We start from the raw sequence: 20968 nt of genomic DNA on the forward strand, positions 1-20968 counted from the left end.
ATGGCCAGAGTTCAGCGTGACCCTGCAGCAAACCCCACACACAAGGAGCTGCAGCCAGCCTGGAAAAAGCTCTGAGTGTTGCACCTGGGGTGCTGATACATCTCCTACCAGCCAGCTGCTCTAAAACTAACAAAAACTAAACCTTAATACAACTTCTGCATGGTTTTCATTCCTTAGGATCCATTTAATCAGCCAAACCTTTACAAAGTTTATAATTTTTTGTAGATGTGGCTGACTTAATTAAAAACCCAACTAAATCCCAAACAGCCCCTTTTGTGTTAGTGAGTATTGATGCACAGATCTGCAGAATCAGTTTTGAAGCTGAAGTTTTGTCTTTCATCCCATGTCACTCTGCTGTCTTTGGGACTGTCCTTTGCATTAAGGTTCAGAAACCTGGGAAGGAATTCCTGTGCCTGTGTGCTCTGAGGTAATTTGGTGTCCTGGGAAGGAATTCCTGTGCCTGTGTGATCTGAGGTCATTTGCTGTCCTGGGGATGTGAAGTTTGCCACCAGTGTGCTTTGGATCATCATTTCTCTCACCCTGCACTTTGAGGCTTGGCCAGCCACTCCAGAGAGTTGTTCCCTGTGTTTTACAGCTGCACATTTCAGTCAGGTTGCTTTTTCTTGCTGGAAATCTTCAGTTCCAAGGAATTTGTGTGGCAGTGCCCTTGGAGTGGAGGTGACTCCTTGCCCTGGCTGTGCCTGGGTGAGCTGCAGGACCCCCCTGTGTCCCTGCCTGTCCCTGTGGAGGATGTGCACATGGAGCTGTTCCTTTCATGTGCAGCTGATCCCATCTGGATTTTTCCCAGTCCTGTTTGCAAGCCTGTGCTTCCAGAAGGGAGATTTTCTGTGCTTGCTCTCCCAACAACAGCAGTGGTGGCACAGCCAGGAGGGAGGCTGGGATTCCTGGTAGGTGTTGGGCTGTGAGGACAGCTCCTCCAGCAGCCCTGCCTTCCTGCCTCTTGCTCTGCTGCCCTTTTCCTCCTCGTGTAAGGTTATATTAAAATAAAAATTCCGTGGCATTGTACACTTGAATTTTAAAAGGAAAGTTCTGAACGTTCATAATGGGCACTGGTGTGGTGCTGAGCAGGGAAATCAGAATGAGACAGAGTGAACACTCAGAACTGTAATATGTGACTCCTAAACAAATAAACTCATTAAAATACCTCTATTCTATGGGATCTGTTAACACTTCAGCTCTATTCTATGGGATCTGTTAACACCTCAGCTGTGGGAGCAGGAACCCCTCAGCTGTGCCCTGTGCAGTCACCAGCTGAGCTGCCCTTCCCTCCCAGCTCCAGCAGCACTGAGCAAAGGGACACTCAGGGATGGCTGGAATCTCATCTCTGAGAACAAGTTCATAACTTGGAACTGTCTTATTTGGATAGAGTTTGGTTATAGTTTAAATTTGAATTTGTGAATTTTTTAAACACCTTTTTAAATGAGGTTTTAAAGAATAGTTATGAGTATAAACTTTAGGGTTAAAGATTAATTAAACTATTTAGTAATTGAATTTTAAAAAGTTTTTTCTAGGTTAGAGATTCTTTGAATATAGTAAACATTTTTTACAGAGATTTGAAAGTGGTTTCAGATAGGATTATGAGTTTGGATATGAAAGTGTGAAGGTGGAGGAAGTGTAGTTGGATCAGACACTGATTATTTAGTATGAAACCAAAAAGAAGAGAAGTTGGTGTTAGAGTTCAGCATCACCCTGCCTGGGGAAACTCTCTGAGGGTTTCAAGTCTGCTGGTTCCACTCCTGTTTCTCGCCAGGGCAGGGCTGGAGCAGCTCCCTGAGGCAGGGGGTGTGTGCTGGGCTCTTGTTGCCCATTTTTAAGTGGGTGATTTCACTTTTCCAGATGAATAAAAAAACCACAGAGAGGATTTTGCTGAAGGTTTTTTTCTGCAACCAAACAAAAAATTAAAAAAAATCTTTGTATTTATCACAACCTGTTTTGGACACTTGGACACTACAGAAGCTCAAATGACCACACATTAAATGAAAATCTGACAAATAGGAATGTAATTCTCTTTTCTCCTGTCCAAGCAGTTGTTTTGCTGCTGCTTTCAGGGATGTGGCTGTGTTGGTTTTATTCCAAAATCCCCTCAGAAATGGGAGATGGAGACTGATCTGTCCCACCCCACTGTGCTGGTTGAATTGCCTTTGGATGAGTCTGCTCCTCTTACTCATTACTGGGGTATACCTGCAATAAATATCATTAGGAAAGCTGTCAGATTAATTACTATTTTAGATAGAAATTAAAGAAATCAAATATGACACTCCTAGTGAAGCTCCAAGTGTTCATGTGAGGGGCATCTCTTGGAGTTTTTGGTAATAATTACAACTTGCTAAACTTTAACACAATTGAAAAAGCAGTAAGCAAACAATTGAGTAATCCTGAATTGGTGGGTGGATCTGATAGACAGCTAAAAGTCTAGAATGCTAAAAGCTGCTATATTACTTGTATGGTTGCTTTTTTTTCCCCTTGTAATTGGGAAATAATGCAGCCATTGCAGTGGGTGGCAAAGCAGAACTTGTGTCTGATGAGTTCAGTAAAAATGGTGAAAAAACACCAGAGAAACACCACACACCCAAAACAAAAAATACAAAAACCACCCCACAAGCCACTTGAAAATTCATAAGTGATAAGGTTATCATAACTTGCTGCACAGGTTTCAGGGTAATTCTGTTTACCACAAGTCTGGGTTCAGATTTTACAATGCCAGGCCACCATTCTCTTTTTTTTTAACTTCCCACAGAAATAGAAAATATAATAAGTGTATAACTTCATGGGAAGTGACTGCTGAAGAACATTCCAGATGCCAGTTTGGCTTTATTTGAAACCTTTGTACATCTTGGAGTTATCTTGTTTTGAAGGTTGCTTATCAGAGTTCTGGAGAGGGATTTTCTTTTCTCTGCCTCATCTTGCCATGAGGAAGAGGAGGCACTGAGGGTGTGATTGCTGAGGTTGGTGCAGCCCTGCAGAGGAAGAGGAGGCACTGAGGGTGTGATTGCTGAGGTTGGTGCAGCCCTGCAGAGGAAGAGGAGGCACTGAGGGTGTGATTGCTGAGGTTGGTGCAGCCCTGCAGGCTGGAATTGGGATGGCCATGGCTGCAGTGTGAGTCTGGGGGGGATTTTTTAAATGTGGGCCCTGGTGTGCCATCAGAAATGTATTGGCATGAACAGCTCCTGCCTGTCTGCTCCTCACTGCCCCCAAGACAAAGGGAATGCTGCTTTTAACCCCATTTCTGCCCTCTTTGCCTCCCTTCTCCCAGCTCCCATGGTCACCTTTCCTCAGGAACAGAGAATTTTACTTCTCAATCCCCTGGGATGCTGTTGGGAATTATTATTATTAAGGATCAGAATGAGATTTCTGGGTGCTAAAGCTCAAAAATTCCTTCATACTCGAGAGAGTTAACTACCAAAACAAGGTTCACCCCCAGGTTTTTGGGTTTATTTCTGTCTATTTAGTCTGCAACCAAGTGCTAGTGTTGGAATATTTTCTATTAAGGCTGCTCGAGCCTTTGCAGTGTAAATTTCCTCCCTGTGTTAATCTTTAAATCAAACAATGTCAACATTTTTTTGCAGCAGCTCTAATGAGGCTGCTGTGGCCCGGCAGGAGAGCAGGTGATGTTTTTCCTTGTGCTGTAGACAGCTGGAATTGAGAGCTGCTGTAAGTAGGACAGTGCAGGATAAACAGCAGGAGCTGAGAGCATTGATCACATGATTGTCTCTTTGGAATATTGGGTTGCTACAGAGACTACAAGCAGACAAATTTAGCACTTTACATCACAAAGCAGTTTTCTCTTATTTAGCTTAAATTACACTGCTAGTTGGTTCATCAGGAAAAAGGAAACAAAATGAAAGTGCTCTGGGTTTTAGCTTTCAAGTATAAATCTGCTCTTTTTGTTCACTGAACAATAAAATAATACAAAAACCATCCAGACACTTCAGATTTTGTTAAATGACAATTTTATAATGCATTTCCATTTTGAACTTTGAAAAAATCTGGCTTAACAAGATGTTTGTAAATGTTTCAGGATGGGAAAGAGCAATACAGGGAAAGCTGTTCCCTGCCTTTGGAACACAGGGGTGTTTAGAGCTGTTCTCCTTCTCCCAAAGAACTTCTGCATCTTTATTCTTTATAGTAAATGTATATTTCCCTGTGAAAGCTCAAGTTCAGATAATTGAGATTTACAGCCTCAAATTAAAGGATGCTAAAATCCAAGGTGACAGCTTTATTAGTCTCATTTAATTTCTGAAATACAGGAAAGTGAGCAAACTCTTTGTAGTATTGTTTATAATTGTATCTGGAAAAAGATACCTTTGTGTGGATATATAAACTTCTTGCTGCCTCCTGAAAAAATCAGTTTGCTTCCTTTTAAAATACCATGCTGGAGTTTTAGTGTGTATAAAAATAAAATGGGTTTTATTGGGATGAAGCTAAGGCCTTAAATAATGAAGTTAATTTAAAATGTGGCAGTCTAAGGCAACTGTGGCTTATTCTGGAATACAGATTGCCTGCTGCATTTATATTTGTTTTAGTGCACATAACTCAGTTATGGAATAAATAAATATTTTTAACTCTCAGGTCTAAGTCAAATCAAAACATCCTCAGCCACAAAGAATGCTTTGGAGGGCCTTTTGACAGGAGGCATTAATGATGTGCTTTGAACTGGAAGGGTTTTTTCTACTTTGCTATTAGCTATGTTTTTGTGCTTTGTGTTATCATCAAAATCAGCTTTCTGCTGTATTTCTCTGCCTGGCCATGGGGAGTTACCCAGGGATGCTGGAAGAGCATCTCTGCTCCCTGCCTTTGTCCAGGGTGAGAGCAGCAATTCCTGCTCTGGCTCCTTCATTTCTGACAGAGCCTGCAGCTCCCTGGGAAATGGAGCTGAGCTTTTGCTGAGATTCCTGCTCTGCTTTTAGAGTTGGACTCCGTTCCTATTTGCTGATCACAGCACAAGCACACTGAGTTCCCTGCTCCTCTGCAGTCAGAACAAGACTGGGGAGTTTGGCAGTTCAGGATTGGGGATGGGGAGTGGGAATTGGGGATGCCACGTTTGGAACAGGATGGGCTTTGGGAGAGCAAAGGTGGAGAGAGCTGGAGAAGAAACTTCTCCTCAGTACCTGGGGGTTCCTGCTGCTGCTGGAAGGGTCCCAGAGAACTGCTCTGGTGTATCCCAGCCTGGGAAAAGGAAAGGAAAAGGAAAGGGAAAGGAAAAGGAAAGAGGAAAGGAAAACAAAAGGAAAGGAACAGGAAAAGCAAAGGAAAAGGGAAAGGAAAAAGGAAAGGAAAGGACTTAGGGCTGTATGGGGGATGTGTGTCACCTTAAACCTTTTTCCATATAGTTTTTCGTTTTCAAAAGAAACTATTTAATTGTAAGACTGTGTTCTCTACCCCAGGAATTTATTATAGAAGGGAACTGTCAGATTTTCAAGAGGAGCTTCTTTGATGCTTTGAATTGATTTCAGTGGCACTCAGTGTGAAGGACAGCTCTTGGGAGGGTTTCCCTGAGGTTGGGAACTCTCCATTCCTGTCAGGGATTGATCCTTGGGGAAAATGCCCCACACTGACCAAGATGTGCCAACTGCTGCAATGAATAATAATGGTAATTAATTAATGAGGGCCTTAGCTGAGCTGCTGTGTTTGTGCTGCTGGGCCAGGTGTGCTCTCCCTGATGGGCTGTCTGGGGCAGGAGGGCGTTTCCCCATTCCCTATTCCCCCATTCCCCCATGTCCCCATCCCCCCATGTCCCCATTTCCCATGTCCCCATTTCCCCATTCCCCCATGTCCCCATTCCCCCATGTCCCCATTCCCCCATGTCCCCATTCCCCCATGTCCCCATTTCCCCATTCCCCATTCCCCCATGTCCCCATTCCCCCATGTCCCCATTCCCCATTTCCCCATTCCCCATTTCCCCATTCCCCATTTCCATTTCCCCATTCCCCATTCCCCATTCCCCATTCCCCATTCCCCATTCCCCATTTCCCCATTTCCCATTTCCCATTTCCCCATTCCCCATTCCCCATTCCCCATTTCCCATTTCCCCATTCCCCATTCCCCATTCCCCATTTTCCATTCCCCATTTTCCATTCCCCATTTTTCATTTCCCATTCCCATTCCCATCCCTGCCCTGTGAGCTCTGTGCTCTCCCTCAGCACTCTGTAAATATTTTGGTTGGGTGAGCGGTGCTTTGGCAGCACAAGGTGCTCCCACTTCAACTCAGAAGTAATTCACAAAGACAAGCTAGGAAAACAGGAGATAGTAATTACATAAAACAAACATTTTCTCTTTCAGCTGAAACATTTGGATCTTTTTTTATTTACTATTAAAATGTGCTTTTAGTTGGAGCTTCCTTGTGCTGGTGCTGCCATGGGGAGCTGATCTGAGTGTGGATTAGTGGGGTCCTAATGCAGCCAATGTTTGGGAAGCACTTTGAGGATCTAAAGCTCTACAGAAAGTCCTAATGTGGAGACAAAACCGGCCCTAATTACCTTTTTATCAAGGAGATAGTTTCAGATTTGCTAATGGGAACCTCCTGTAGATGTGGATTTTAGTGTGGTTTCCCCTCCTACCCTTCAGTTATTCTTAAAAAGGTAGAAGTAGAAATTGTATTGGATTTATCCACAGCAGCTTCTGCTTTTTTCCCCCCATAAAATCATAATCCTTTGTCTCTGAAAGGAAAACATTTTTGTTTTGTGTGATTGGAGTGAAGAGGGAGCATGGGGGAATCAATGGTTTTACACAAATGTATTTTAATGGAGTGTAGATGAGGACTGAAGGTTGCTTCAAACAGCATTATTCCCAAGGAGTCTCTTTCTTACTTTATTTTTATTTGTTTTTAAAGTTGCTTTCAGGATTGGACCTCAAGCTAATTGAATTCTGGTGTGTTCAGGACAAAAATCATAAAGAATCCTTGTTCTGATGGCACTTCATATCTCTACTCAGAAATCAGCTGGGAACTGGATTATTGATACCTAAATTCTGTGATTGGGGCTTTAATGAAATTAATTAGAAATATTCATGGAGCAACTTGATGTTCAGAATAAGACAAAAAGGGTTTTTTTAGGATTTTGTTTTCAGAACTTTCTGAATAAAAGTATATTCAACAATACCTGATGGTAGAAGTACTAAAAAGAGAGGTGATCAGTGCTGACTTTAGCACCAGATTTTTTTATTTTGTATCTGACCTTAAGGATGTCACTGATTCTCTCTTAGTGCAGAATAAAATTTCAAAGTGTTGAGGTGTCGGGGTTTTTTTTTTCCATATTTCAGTGGTGAGATGCTCTGCACAAATTACCAGTGATCTTCTGAGCTACCTAAAATAGTCTGCAAATAAAAATAGGATGAACTCTCCGTTAGCAGGCAGGAAACCACCAGCCTGGTTCTGTTCCTGTGTCCTTGCCTGAATTGTAAAGATAATTTGCCTATTTACCCCCAAGTGCTACGTGGCAGACTTTTTGCTTGATTGGGATTTTTGTGAGTTATTGAGAAGATTAGAGGAGGACTTGGATAAATGGTGGAGAAAATAAATAAATAAATAAGTAAATAAATAAATATATCCACCTTTCCTCTTTCCTCCCCCCTTCCCCCCCCTTTTCCCTTTTTTCCTTTTTTTTTTCCTTTTTTTTTTCCTTTTTCCTTTTTTTTTAGTTTTCCTTTTTTTCCTTTTTTCTTTTTTTTCCTTTTATCCCTTTTCCCCTTTTCCCCCCCTTTTCCCCCCCTTTTCCCCTTTTTTCCCCTTTTTTCCCCCCTTTTCCCCCTTTTTTCCCCGTTTTTCCCCTTTTTTCCCCTTTTTTCCCCCGTTTTTTCCCCCTTTTTTCCCTTTTCTTTCCCTTTTCCCCCTTTTCCCCCTTTTCCCCCTTTTCCCCCTTTTCCCCCTTTTCCCCCTTTTCCCCCTTTTCCCCCTTATTCCCTTTTTTCCTTTTTTCCCCTTTTTTCCCCTTTTCCCCCTTTTTTCCTTTTTTCCTTTTTTTTCCCTTTTCTTCCTTTTTTTTCCTTTGTTTCCTTTTCTCCCCATTTTTTCCCCTTTCCCCCTTTTTTTAAAGTTTGGAATATTCCTCCCAAGCTGAGGTTGTGCACTGGCAGCCAGGCTCTAGAAACTTAAAGAATTGGAGGATCTTCAAATGCATTAATTGAAACAAAACAATAACAAAAAGCCTGCACGTTTGTAGAGTTTCTGAGCCCATACAATAATTTGTGTGGGGGCATCCAGTGCTGCAGAGCTCTGGTTCTTCATGTTCCTTCCTCCTTTTCTCCACTCCCTCCAAAGAGCTTCCCTGTGGTTGTGATTTTTTTTTTTTTCTGTTTTAATTAGATTTCTTTATTTGTATTTCTTGTGATTATTTCCACATGCATTGCTGTTTCTTAAGTTCTGTAACCTGAATAATTTCAGTGTGGGGAAGCAGTTTCTGAGCTGCTGGCTCACAAGAACCAAAGTGCATTTGGGTCCATGAAGTGTCAATTTTGCCTTTCAGGTTTGCTTTGTTTAAAGCCCTTCCAGGGATACTTTGTGTCCCAGGTGGGATCTGTTTCCTTATCCTGACTTTCCAGCCTCCTTTTTTTACTGTGTATTTCTCCTGTGAAACAAATTATCCTCCTGGCCACAACTCTGCTGCACCTCTGAGAGAAACCCCCCCGGTGCTGGGCATTGTTCTGCTGTTTCACACTTGTATTTATAGCCAGGATTAGTGGAAATTGGGTGAAATTTGGGTTTTCCAGGCTGAACTGTGGCAGTGGATGCTCTCTGTGCCATGGAGGCAGAGCTGGGAACAATGGCACTGCAGCACTGGGTGCTCTCTCCCTGGATTATTTGGTTGGAAACCTCTCCCCTGCTGAGTTGGGGGGAAAAGAAATCTGATTTGGGCTCTTTTTCCTTGTTTGGATTTTTGGATTTGGCTTTTGCATGGTGACCTTGAGTTTTCCTTGCTGCTCCTTAGGACTGGTTTTGCAGTGATGAATTGAAATGCTTCTGTTATCATGCTGATGCCTCCCTTTGTCTTGGTTTATCTGAATTCCATCAGATTATGCCGTGATTGTTTGCCCTTTATCTGGCTAACAATGGGCTGTTTACAAGAGGTGAAGCTTAATTGCATTTAAAGTGTATGTAGGGAATATGTGCTTTTATTTTGAAGTTTTATCTCGCTGATACCGAGCTTCTGAATGGTGTCTGTCTCAGGGAACCAAGGCACTGCCACCTCCTTCACCCTAAAACATGCAGTATGGTTGGGGAAATAAAATTCAGTTGGAAAATCAGTCTCCCACCATTTGCATAAGGATTGCAGTTTAATCAGATTTCCATACTGGAATTCAGTGGTGTGTTTTGTAGTGCATTTTTAAATGGAACCTTCCTGGCATTCCTGAGCAGTGTGGGTTAAAGCAGTTCATAATTCATCCAGATCTTGTCATTTTTGCCCCTAGAACACAATTAAACCCTGAGAACTGTTCTCCCTCAGAGCAGCTCCTCAGTGGGGTCACTGCAGCTCCTCTTTAAGGTGCTGCAATAAAAATGTGCTGTTCTGCTCCTCCTGAGCACTCTGAGGCTTCTCTCATCCTTTTTGGATGCCTTTGGTCCTCAATTTAAATCTGCTTTGTTTTTGTCACTGTTCCACCTTTCTCCTCCCTGACTGAGGATGAAAACCCATTTCCATGGAGTGAATGCACTGTGCCACTTCCAGAAACTTTTCATTCCCCTTGCTGTTCCCCATGCCATCATTTCCCTCTGGGAAGGAAACACCTTGGGGATGGCCCTGGAGATGTTCCCAGCCCCTGCAGCTGTGCAGGTTGTGGTTTTGGTGTTGTTCTGGTGCCTCTGGAGTGTTTGTGCCTTTCCAGGATTGGTTTCAGCCCAAGGAACAGGGATGTCCCGGAGCCTCCATTGCTGGGCTCTGGCTGTGGGATCAGATCTGGTTTTGGGACACAGAGGTGTTATGTTCCTTTCCAGGCTGCAGTAATTCATGGAGTGTCCTCTCCATTGGGTTTTGCAGAAATCCTCCCCAGAATCTGCTTTTTGATTGACTGAAATCAGTGTTTGCTGTGCCTTGATCCCTTTTCCCTGAGGCTGAGCAGGGTTTTGCTGCTCTCTCCTTACAAAGGAAGATTTATTTTCTCACCAGCACTTTATGAAGTTCTTCTCAGGTTCTCCTTGACCTTGGTCCTTCTCTGGCCATGATGTTTGACCTCATTTAATGTCCAAGTGAGCAGCATCTCCTGCTTTTAAACATCTGCTCTTTTCCTGCTGGAGTGCATCAGTCTGGCAGACATTGGGATAACTTGTACCACTGTAACTGAGGAGTGTTGTGCCTGTTCAGCTTCTTTAAAAGGGGGAAAGTAAAAAGTTTTCCAGGTGGGCATGAGGATGTGCCACTTGTGGCAGGGATCTGCTTGGTTTTGCCTTCCTTTCTTGCTGTCCTTTAATTAAAATTGGTGAAATATATTTCATATAAATCCTGGAGTTGATGTGGATGCAAGATGAAATATTTTCCTGGTTGTCCTTGCAGGGGTCAGCTGTAGTTTTGTGACAACAACACAGAGCAGAGCCCCAAAAATGAGAAATTCTCTGCAGAGTGATTTTGTGGAGTTGCTCACTGATAACTGCACAGCACTGGGAAACAGCATTGAAATCAGAGGTGTAGGAAGAGAAATGTTCATTGTTGGAGTTTTGTGCTGTTCAAACCTGTTGGGTTTTTATCCCCTGAAACTCAGGACCATGAGAGAAGCTGTCAGTGAAGCATCTGCTATTAAACATTGACACTTGCCTTAATGACTTTAATTAAGAATGTCTTGAGCCTCGGTTTTTTAAATTGATTGTATCTTCCCTTTTGTGTGTAGGTATGGGATGTCATTTTTAGTTACTTGATTGGCTTTAAGAACACGAATATAAGATTCAATTTAAATAACAAAACAAAACCACTTCTCAAAGCTGTTGCCATTCTTCTTGCTCTTAAAGAAGTGACTTGTTGGCTGATATTAAATTCTGCTGAGTGAAGCTGTGACAGGACAACCTAGATATGACCTCATTAAAAATAAAATATGTTCAGAAGTATTTCTAGAGATTTTAAATAAATGCATAAGGTATAAAAATATTAAATTACAGGTTTTTGTCTTGTAAAAAATTATGGTTTAAATTTCCTCAAGACAGCAAAATATAAAGTGTCAGACTGAAGAAATGGAAAACTTAGTGCCTGTTGTTTTCTAGCTGATATTTCTTTGGGTTTGTAAAGGAACATATAAATAGAAGGGTGAATGTAAAAGGGTGTTTTGATTACTGCCATTAATGAATATATTGTGAGGAAATGCCTGAAAACTGCTGAAACAGAGACCAACTTACAGAAAATGTGTACTTCAGCCTTCTTTTCTGCTGTTGCCTTTGCAGTGAGCACTTGTCCTGCTCGTTCACCTTCTTCCTGCACGGGGACAGCAACGTGTGCACGAGCGTGGAGATCAGCCAGCACCAGCCCGTGTACCTGCTCAGCGAGGAGCACCTCACCCTGGCCCAGCAGTCCAACAGCCCCTTCCAAGGTGGGGCTGCTGCCTCTGCCACCTGCACCCCTCCCTGGGCCTCCCTGGGGGCCTGGCCAGGCTGGCACTGGGGGCAGAGCTGCCCAGCTGTGCCCAGCTGTGCCCAGCTGTGCCCAGCTGTGCCCTGTGCTCACTGCCAGGTGCTGTGTCCTGGCCCTGCTGCATTTGCAGGTGGAACATTTGCATATTCATCTCTTGGTGTGTAATTGAGTCGTTTGTCCTCATCACACCCTTGCCAAGTGCTGTCATTTTGGTGACTTCAGTATTTTGTTTCAACCTTGTAACCCCCAGATACCTTCACCAACCCCCTCTGAGACATCCATTTCTGGATTTAACCTGTTCCTCAGTGGATTTAACCCATTCCCACCCTTTCCCTTGGCTCTTCCTTGCCTGTAAGTGCCTGTGGTTCCCCCAGCAGATGCAGGCTGTGCTCTGGAAGACAGAGGAGTGCTGGGGCCTGAGTCTGGTCAGTGGGGCTGTGTGATCCCTCCCTGCATGGCCTCACTCCTTCAGCACTGCTCAGTGTCCAAAATTGCTTTTTTTCCTGAATGCAACTTAACAGCAGCTGTGCTTCCCCACTATGGACAAGACTAAACATGAGGCAGAGGATTCCCTCTGCATTCCCTGTTGTTGTAACCAGAATGGAAGGATGAGGAAACACCTCAGCTGTGCCAGGATCTGGAAGTGTTTCTTTATCCCACCTGGATCTGAGACTCCTTGCAAGCCCAGATGAAAACTTGCCTGTTGCTTGTTTGAATGGATTAATCTGTAGCTGTTATTGTGGTTCCTCAGTTCTTGCAGCACCTCTGAATTTAACAATGGGAACCTATTGCCAAAAGCTTGGGTAGTAAATCATCATTAGGCTGCATTTTGACTTACCAGTGGTAAATTGCAAATTGCCAGTGGTAAATTGTTTATTTGGTGTGGCTGAAATAAGAGTGCTGCTATTGCAGAGGGGAAGAGGGAATTTGGGGTGAATGCCATCTCCAATGGGGTTTTATCTCTGTTTCAGTTATCCTGAGCCCCTTTGGCTTGAATGGCACACTCACAGGGCAGTCCTTCAAGCTTTCTGATTCATCCACAAAGAAGCTGATTGGGGAGTGGAAGCAATTCTACCCTGTCACATCCAACTTGAAGGAGGGATCTGAGGAGAAACAAGAAGAAATGGACTGGGAGGATGATTCTTTAGCTGCTGTTGAAGTCCTTGTTGGTGAGCCTGATTACCTTTAATTGCTGAAATAAACTGGCTGGATAAACCTGCAAAATTCTGAATGCAGGAGTGACCCCATGTGATTCCTTTGCAGCAGTGGTTGTTGGGTTTGGTTTTCCTGTTTGATGCTCAGCACTGTCTATGATGGGTTGCTGCTCAGAGTGGATTCTGCAGAGCCATTAGTGGGAGGTCTTGTTCTTATGTGCCCTGAGAGGGAAGATTTAAAAACAAAATAAAATAAGAGAGTAGAAAAAGCCCTGGATGATCACTGTTGACATCTGAGCTGAATCCAAAGCAGCTTGTGCTGTTTCAGAGTCCCTGCAAATTCACACAGAGCAGGTTTGCCTTTCAGGGGTGTCTTCAAAACCACAATCCTGGAGAACCTGATGTACTCAGGCCCTGCCTTTCTCTGCTGTTTTCCCAAAACCTCAGCCCCTGGATGCAGGGGATTGTTCTGCTGTGGGCTGGGGACCTTTGATTTGCCAGCAAATGCAATCCCTGCTCTGTGAGGAGCTCTTAGTGCAGTGATGGCTGGAGACCCTCGTGCTGCTGGGATCTTGGCAGTGCTACATGATCCTAAAAAGGATTTTTGCAGCTTTTATAAAACAAAATGACAGAAGCAGGTAGCAGCACGTGGATGTCCCTGCCTGTACAAAACCCTTTTTATTCATACAGAAAATCTGGGCAAATCTTCTGTATGAATAAAAAGCATGGGCAAATCTTCTTTATGAATGAAACAAATCAAGTAATGATGGAGGTGCCAACAGGTGGTTTCTGCCCAAGGAGATGCTGCAGTGGGTGGGAAAGGCCTGGCAGCCCAGGGCTTGCTCTGAAATGCTGCTTTGGTGGCTCTGGGTGTAACCAGGCGTGCGCTGCCCTCTCTTGCAGCTGGAGTGAGGATGGTGTACCCGGCGTGCTTCGTGCTGGTCCCTCAGACTGACATCCCTGCTCCCAGCTCTGGGGGGGCTCCCCACTGCTCCACTGCCTGCCTGGGGGTCCACCAAGTGCCTGCTTCCACCAGAGACCCTGCCATGTCCTCCGTCACCCTGACGCCACCCACGTCCCCAGAGGAGGTTCAGACAGGTGGGAAGGAATTGGGTTCTGCACCAGGGAATTGTTCCCATGGTTTCTTCTAACAAACTTCTAACAGAGTTTGAGGGGATTCAGGGGCTCTGTGTGCAGCTGGCTTTGGAGGGAAAATCACATTTCTGTAGTCCTAAGTTTGTTATAGTAAAAAGCTGATGGCACCAACTGTGGGCAAAATGAACTCAAACTCTGCTGTGAGCTGCTGGAACCAGAGCTGCTGTTGTACTTGGGGTTGGTACCAGTGCTTTGGGGAGGTTTTGGGGGGTTTTTGCCCCTCTGTGAGCATCCCTGTGTTCTGACACAGCTCCATAACCCCACTGTGCCCTCAGTCATCAGTGAAAGGTGCTGTTTTCTCCAGCCCAGGAAGATTGGCTGTGGTTTGGTTTCCAGTCAGGCTCTGTGCCCTCTGCCCTGGGTGTGAGCAGGGGAGCTCATTTAGGTCACAGCAGGTGACACTCACTGATAGTTTCAGGTGACATTTACATAAGTTTTATTGTGCAGAAGAGGTGTTGTTTCTTTTTTCCTTCCATGATCTTCTGTTACCCAAGCTCGACCCTGTTTTTTAATCATAATCTTGACTTTGCTCAAGTTGATTTTTATTTCAGGTCACTTTCATCAAAGATAAAGAATATCCAACCTACTTACAACATAAACATATATGGTGCTTTTAAAAATCTCCTATAATAATTTGCTACTAATTTGCTACTATTCCTAAATTTTCTGTGTGTTTCTATTTCCTAACACTGAGTGAAGAAGTCAGTTTTCTTCCTCTGGTTAATTGAACTGGAGTGATAGACACTGCATTGTCTCACTGCCTGAATCTGTTTCCTCTGGTGCTGCTTTCCAGTTGATGCTCAGTCTGCCCAGAAATGGGTGAAGTTTTCCTCAGTTTCAGATGGATTTATCTCAGACAGTACCAGCCATCACGGTGGCAAAATCCCCAGAAAACTGGCCAACCAAGTGGTGGACAGAGTCTGGCAAGAGTGCAACATGAACAGAGCACAGAACAAGTATGTATTTACCCTCTGAAGCCAAAAATGCCAATATTCTGTGTGTCCCTTGTAGCAATTAGTTCTGTTAAGGGTGCTGTGACTGCTGGTGCACTGTACTTTACTCTTCTAACAAACCATTTCTAAAGAAGTTCATTTTTCCCTAACTATTCAGGAATGATTTACTTAGTTCTCAGTTGAATATGTCAGGAAAAGGCAATTTATCCTTTCTTTGCTGAATCCCCTGTCACCAAACTGCTCTTGAGCTTTGCCAGAAGATAAGAGAAGAACATATGTTGCTCCCAAATAACTCTCCTGGTATTGAATCCTAGGAGGAAATATTCTGCTACATCAAATGGCCTGTGTGAGGAGGAGACAGCTGACAAGGTGGCATCCTGGGATTTTGTTGAAGCCACGCAGAGGACAAATTGCAATTGTTCAAGGTACAGCACTTGGCAGAGGCACAGCCCAGAGATGTTCACTGGGCTCCAGTGCTCAGGAGAGGCTCCTGATCCCTCCTGCAGGAGTAATTAAGCAGGAGCTGCTTGGAGGGAAAGCTGGAACAAAATTTGTATCTCCTCTCCTAAATGTCATTGGAGGTCTTGAAATTCTGCCCAGGGAGTCACTGCAGAGGTTGGGGGGAGCTGGGGGAGCTGCTGCCAGGGCAGGGACAGTTCCTGAGCCCTGGAGTTCCATGTGGATGGGGGCAGTCTCCACCTCATGGAATGGCAAGAAAATGCTGTTTATTTAGGATTCAGGCACCTCTTCAGAGGGCTGTGGCATTAGCCTTGAAGGAGAAATCTGTTATAGGAATAAACCCCCAGACCTGCTCTCTGGGAAGGGTGGCTGTGTGGAAAACTGCTCCTCTGGGAGAGATACCAGAGTGTGTTTTATATATTACCTGGGAAAAAAGGGATCAAAACAAAGGGCAAAATGTCAAAGATTAAAAATATATAATATATGTATCTAATACAGCCCTTTTTGAGGCTGCAATGCCATACTGTTAATACAGGTATTTAAATGAAATGGAAACATTAATTTCATTGAATTCTCAATTTCTGTACTTATGGCAGAATATTAATCTTTAGGTGACTGAAGTGTTGCAATAGGTTTAAACACTTCCTGTGATTTAAATGTTACACTGATTACCTTGCAGGGAATATTGGTATCTTAGGAAAAAATTACTGTCTGGAGGATGGAGCATTTTGAGAGAAATGCATTTTTTTAACTCCCTTATTGAAATGGTTGGTTAAAGTTCTGTGGAAATAGTTGTGTCCTGAGAAGAGCTGGGGTGTGGAGGAGGATTAAATGTTCTTTTCAAGGAGAATTTAGCTATGATAGCACTAGTTAAGAGCAAACCAGTCAATTAACTATGTGAGGTGTGTATTAGAAATATGCAATTGCCTAAAGAGAAATTGCAAAGACCTAAACCCCCTTATTATTCCACGTGTTTTGAATTCTAAGTGGAGAAAAACATGTGGATGTGTGTAAGAGTTTAAAGTAAAAATAGATTTTGATACCTCTTACCTTTTATCCCTGCCTAATCCTGTTTTTTCAATACAAGTGCTTCTTAACTTTGCTAATGGAAGAGTGGCAAAGAACTGCCAGGCACTGAGCATGTACCTGCAGTTCAATGGCTTAATCATAAACATTTCATTCTACACTTCAGCATTTCATGTGCCTCATTCTGTCAGATGATCCTGCAAGTTGGCATCTTGAACTTGCAGATGAAATGTTTGAGCTCGGGTGCATTTACACTGAACAGACCCAGCTGTATTAATGCAGTTGAGACACTGTGTTTTTCTTTTTCCCACACTTGCTAAATTTGTAAGTAAGCAGCTACAAAAGCCTTGTAATAGCTTGGAAATAGCTTTAGTAGGAGTGAGCTTGGCTTCTTGGTTCTTGGTGTTAATTTTGCAGTCCTTAACCCAGTGAGGCTTGGGCAGCTCTCTTGGCTGGTGTCAGTGTTTGGATTCCAGAAGCCATTCACTAATTCTTACGTTGTTCTACTGATTCATCAGCGCTGGCACAAGTTACAAATGATGAGGTTTGCATGTGACAATCTATTTCTGCTAAAGTAGTTATAAAATACTGTCTTAATTCTGAGCATTATTTGTGTGTTTGGCTCATAGGACACATGTAACAATATTTAAAATGGTATTGTAAAATCATACAGTGCTGCTCAAGTCACTCAAATTGTGGTCAGAAAGAAGGGCAGCTTCACTTTGGAGCAGTTTTGGTTTCAGCTGTCTCTCACAGGCTGTTTAATGGCCTAGAAGCAGGTTCTTATCTAGTGAAAAAGAACACCACAGACATATTTGAAAGATTAATGTGGAGTCTTTTCCCCTGTATTAATTCTGCAGGCACAAAAATCTCAAACCAAGAAATTCAGGTCAACAGGGGCAGGCCCCACCTGTGGGCCCCCAGCAGCCGGCGGCTCCGAAGCACAAGACAAATGAGAAGCAAGACAAAGGGGATAAGCCACAGAAACGCCCTTTGACTCCTTTTCATCATCGTGTATCTATCAGTGATGATGTTGCCATGGAGGCAGAGTCAGCGAGTCAGAGGCTGGTGATGGCTGCCCCCGACAGCCAAGTGAGGTTTGCCGCCATCCGAAGCGCCGAGGGCGCGAAGGCGGCGCCGCTGCACGGGGCCGAGCTGGGCAGCTCCCCCCAGCCGCCCCCCCTCAGCCCCCACCCCTGCGACGGCCCCGACGAGGGCGTGCCCAAAGCCCCCTCCACGCCCCAGAGCCAACATTTCTACCAGATGCCAACTCCAGAGCCCTTGGTGCCCGCGAAAGCGATGGAGGACAGGCTGGATGGGCTGGCCCAGCCCTTCCCCGCCGCCTTCCCCGAGGTGATCGAGCCCACCGTGTACGTGGGCACTGCCGTCGGCCTGGAGGAGGATGAAGCTGACACCACTTGGAAGTATTATAAAGTTCCAAAGAAAAAGGATGTGGAGTTCTTACCGCCCCAGCTTCCAAATGATAAGTTGAGAGATGATCCAGTAATACCTGCTGGACAGGAAAATGTAACATCAGTTACAGAGTAAGTGCTGCTTGATCCTGGGGTAAGAGCACGAGCTGTGAGGGAACAGGGAGGCCAAAGGCAGGAGGTTCTCAGAGGAAGGAGCAGAAGTGCTGAGGGTGTGAGCACAGCTCTGGGTACAGGAAGTTAATCCTTGTGAAATGGGAGGACAAAGCCCAGTCAGATCTGTAGCAAGACTTTCCAGCTTTTTCTCATTTTAGTTCTGATTTAGCTGACAGCAATGATATTTATTTTTATACTATAAAATTAATCTCATAGGCAGCCAAATGATGCCTATTAGAGACTTAAGTCCCTTCCTTCCCCCCTCCTCTCCCAAAAAAAAGAAATAACTTTTTCACTTCAGTATTTGTTTTCTTCATTATTTGAAGAAAATATGGATGGTCTCAGCTGCAGAGATCCTGTTAAAGTTTCTTCTCTCATTTCTGCTCCTGTCTTCACTTAGAAGAGCTAATGTTGCAAGCCCCAGCTTGTAAAACATTCTGCTCTGCTGCTAGTTTCCATTGGGATAAAGGAATTGGTCACTTTGGATACTGTTTTTAAGTCTGAATAAATTCTGGAGCTTAGGGCCACTGGAGGAAATCAAACTCTGGTGGTTTTAGTGTTAAAACTTTGAGCTCTGTTTTACTGCAGAATGAGCCAAGATGAATTTGCTTTACCAGTTAAACAAAGTCCCCAGTGAAGATCCCCAGCACCAAATCCCCAGCCCACAAGAAGAAAGGCCCAGAAGCAGAACCTTGGCCCTTGGGCCGTGTCCCTGTGCTGCTGTGTGAGCAGGGAATTGTCCCTGTCACCCCTGTGCCACAGCAACTCCCTGTGGGGACACTGCTGGAAAGGGACAGCCCTGGGGGCAGCAGGTGCTGACAGGGCTGCTCACAGCTCAGCAGGGCTGGGGGTGCAGGAGAGGGGACAAACCTGGGCTGGGGGTGCAGGACAGGGGACAAACCTGGGCTGGGGGTGCAGGAGAGGGGACAAACCTGGGCTCAGGGCTGGCACCGAGGAATTGAAAGCTGCACCCAAAGCTGCCTCTATCCTCTATCCTCTATCCAGGCACTTCTGTCCATTCTTTTTGGTCTAAATTTTCTTGTTCAGGTGAAAGGAGATTCTTACTGTGATCAATATCAAATTATGGAGAGCTTTGGGTTTAATTTTAGGAGCTGGTGCTGAATTTGGGGTGGAAGAGCAGCTGCTCACAAGACAGAAGGCTGGAGTTGGTTTCTGTCCCGTTGCTGGCAGTGGGAAGCCACTGGTGGCAGCACTGGAATGGCTGGGTGGGAAAGCTGGAGAAGGAGTAAATGTGGTGTAGCTGCTTCTCTGTGCTCACACACAGCTCTGGACATCCTTTGTGGTCACTGTTTGAGAGACTCTTTCAAGATGTGCATGTATGGTGTTTTTTAGTGCTTTTTTTCTTTGCCTTGAAATCACTTCAGCCCAGTAGATAAGGAAAGATGTTTCCTTTTGTCTCTTCAGGACATTGTCTTTCCTAGTTTGATTTGACAACTTACCAAAAACATCTTTTCCCCTGGGATATCTGGCTGTTAAATTCTCTTCCTCTCTGCTGGTCAAAAATACAGCAGAGGTGTTTCATTCCCCATTCCTAGAAAGTAATTTCCATCTCTTCTTCTGCCTTTTTATTTTCCCTTCCTGATGGCAATTTTTGCAGGATTTAGGAACTGTTTTGTTGAGCATGGAAGAGCAGCATGGATGGATTTGGCATTGTTGTTGGCTGTGAGATGATTTTTGGGACAGTTTGTTTCTAGGAAGTGTCTTTGACAAAGCCAAACTGTTTCTATAGTTGAGAGGAATGTGCAGGAGCTTCTGATCTTGTTTGAGGGAGCACCTTCCTCACCTGGTGCCTTCTGTTTGTTGGGGTGCAGAAAATGAAGCTGGTTCAGGGGCACATCTACAGCTCATAATCAGAACAGTTCTTTCCTTGCCAATGTCTTTTTTCCCTGGTGCAATGCCACATTTGTGAAACCAATACTTCAGAGAGAAAACCTGAATTTCTGTGTACTGACCAGCTCCAGTTTTGGCTCAGAATGTTAACAAAAGAAAAATGCTGATAAAGGCAAATGTGGTTAGAATTTTCTCATTAGTAAATTAGTTACTGGTGTGCTGCAAGCTTCATTTGTATTGATCTGAGGGATATAAATGGCTCCTGAGCACAGTGGCATTTGTGTGCTTTACTTGTGATTATTGCTTGGGCTTTTTTGGGGAATGCACTGAGTAATTCTTTAGCCTGGTGAGTTTCTTTTAGTGGATGTGGAGAGTTGAATCCATTTGTGCCTTATAACAAATGACAGCCATGACCTGGGATAAATTACTAATCTTTATGTGAATTGACAGTGCTTGAGGAGAGAGGGGAGGATGAATCACACAGCTGGATCTGATGTGTGGAAGGAGGTGATATTAAATGAGTAATGATTTAATCTTCATCCCCAAAAGTTTTCTGAAGCTGGCTGGGAAGGAAGGAAGTGGAAAGATGAGGTTGTTCTTGTTAAGGCTGTGTGATAGCAGAAATAATTCTGTGTAATAAATGCTAAATGAATGATTTTGTGATTTTATTTTTCTTCTGTTCAGATTAATGGTGCAATGTAGGAAACCTTTGAAGGTTTCAGATGAACTGGTGCAACAGTATCAGAGTAAAAACCAATATTTAACAGCTGTAGCAACGGAAGCTGACCAGGAACCTGAAATTGATCCTTATGCCTTTGTGGATGGAGACGTGGAATTCCTGTTTCCTGACAGTAAAAAGGACAGGCAGAACATGGAGAGGGAAGTGGGGAAGAAACACAAGGTGAGTCAAGGAGTGAGGCTTCAAATCAGTGATGAGATTAAACAAATTGCCTTAGGCATGGGATAGAATGTAAACTCTTCTTTGTGTATTTAGAAGCAAATTAAAAACCAAATTATATTCCAGCAGAAATGATCAATGAAATTAAGCAGCATGTCTCCAATGACACCTAAATTTTTTTTTTTGGCACACTGGTGGTGCCATTGCATCAGGGCTCAAGAGGAAAAAGCTGCTGGATCAGTCTGGTTCAGTGGCCTCCTGTGGAAATAGGTGCTGGCAGGTGCCTGGGGAGAGAGGGGGAACAAGGCCAGTGCTTTTTTCA

The 20968-nt window shown here is 44.0% G+C and overlaps 1 protein-coding gene across 1 annotated transcript in view; it reads left to right on the plus strand.

Annotated features, from left to right (window-relative positions):
• Positions 1-20968, plus strand: part of MED13 (mediator complex subunit 13) — a 54184-nt gene that overhangs the window by 15284 nt on the left and 17932 nt on the right. Inside the window, exons 4-10 of the mRNA XM_058037485.1 lie at positions 11378-11523; positions 12536-12733; positions 13622-13816; positions 14667-14829; positions 15141-15251; positions 17172-17855; positions 20433-20649. Coding sequence (XP_057893468.1) covers positions 11378-11523; positions 12536-12733; positions 13622-13816; positions 14667-14829; positions 15141-15251; positions 17172-17855; positions 20433-20649 — 1714 coding nt within the window. The remainder of the gene's footprint in view (positions 1-11377; positions 11524-12535; positions 12734-13621; positions 13817-14666; positions 14830-15140; positions 15252-17171; positions 17856-20432; positions 20650-20968) is intronic.

Source organism: Melospiza georgiana, chromosome 19 (genome assembly GCF_028018845.1).
Source record: "Melospiza georgiana isolate bMelGeo1 chromosome 19, bMelGeo1.pri, whole genome shotgun sequence".
Taxonomy (NCBI): domain Eukaryota; kingdom Metazoa; phylum Chordata; class Aves; order Passeriformes; family Passerellidae; genus Melospiza; species Melospiza georgiana.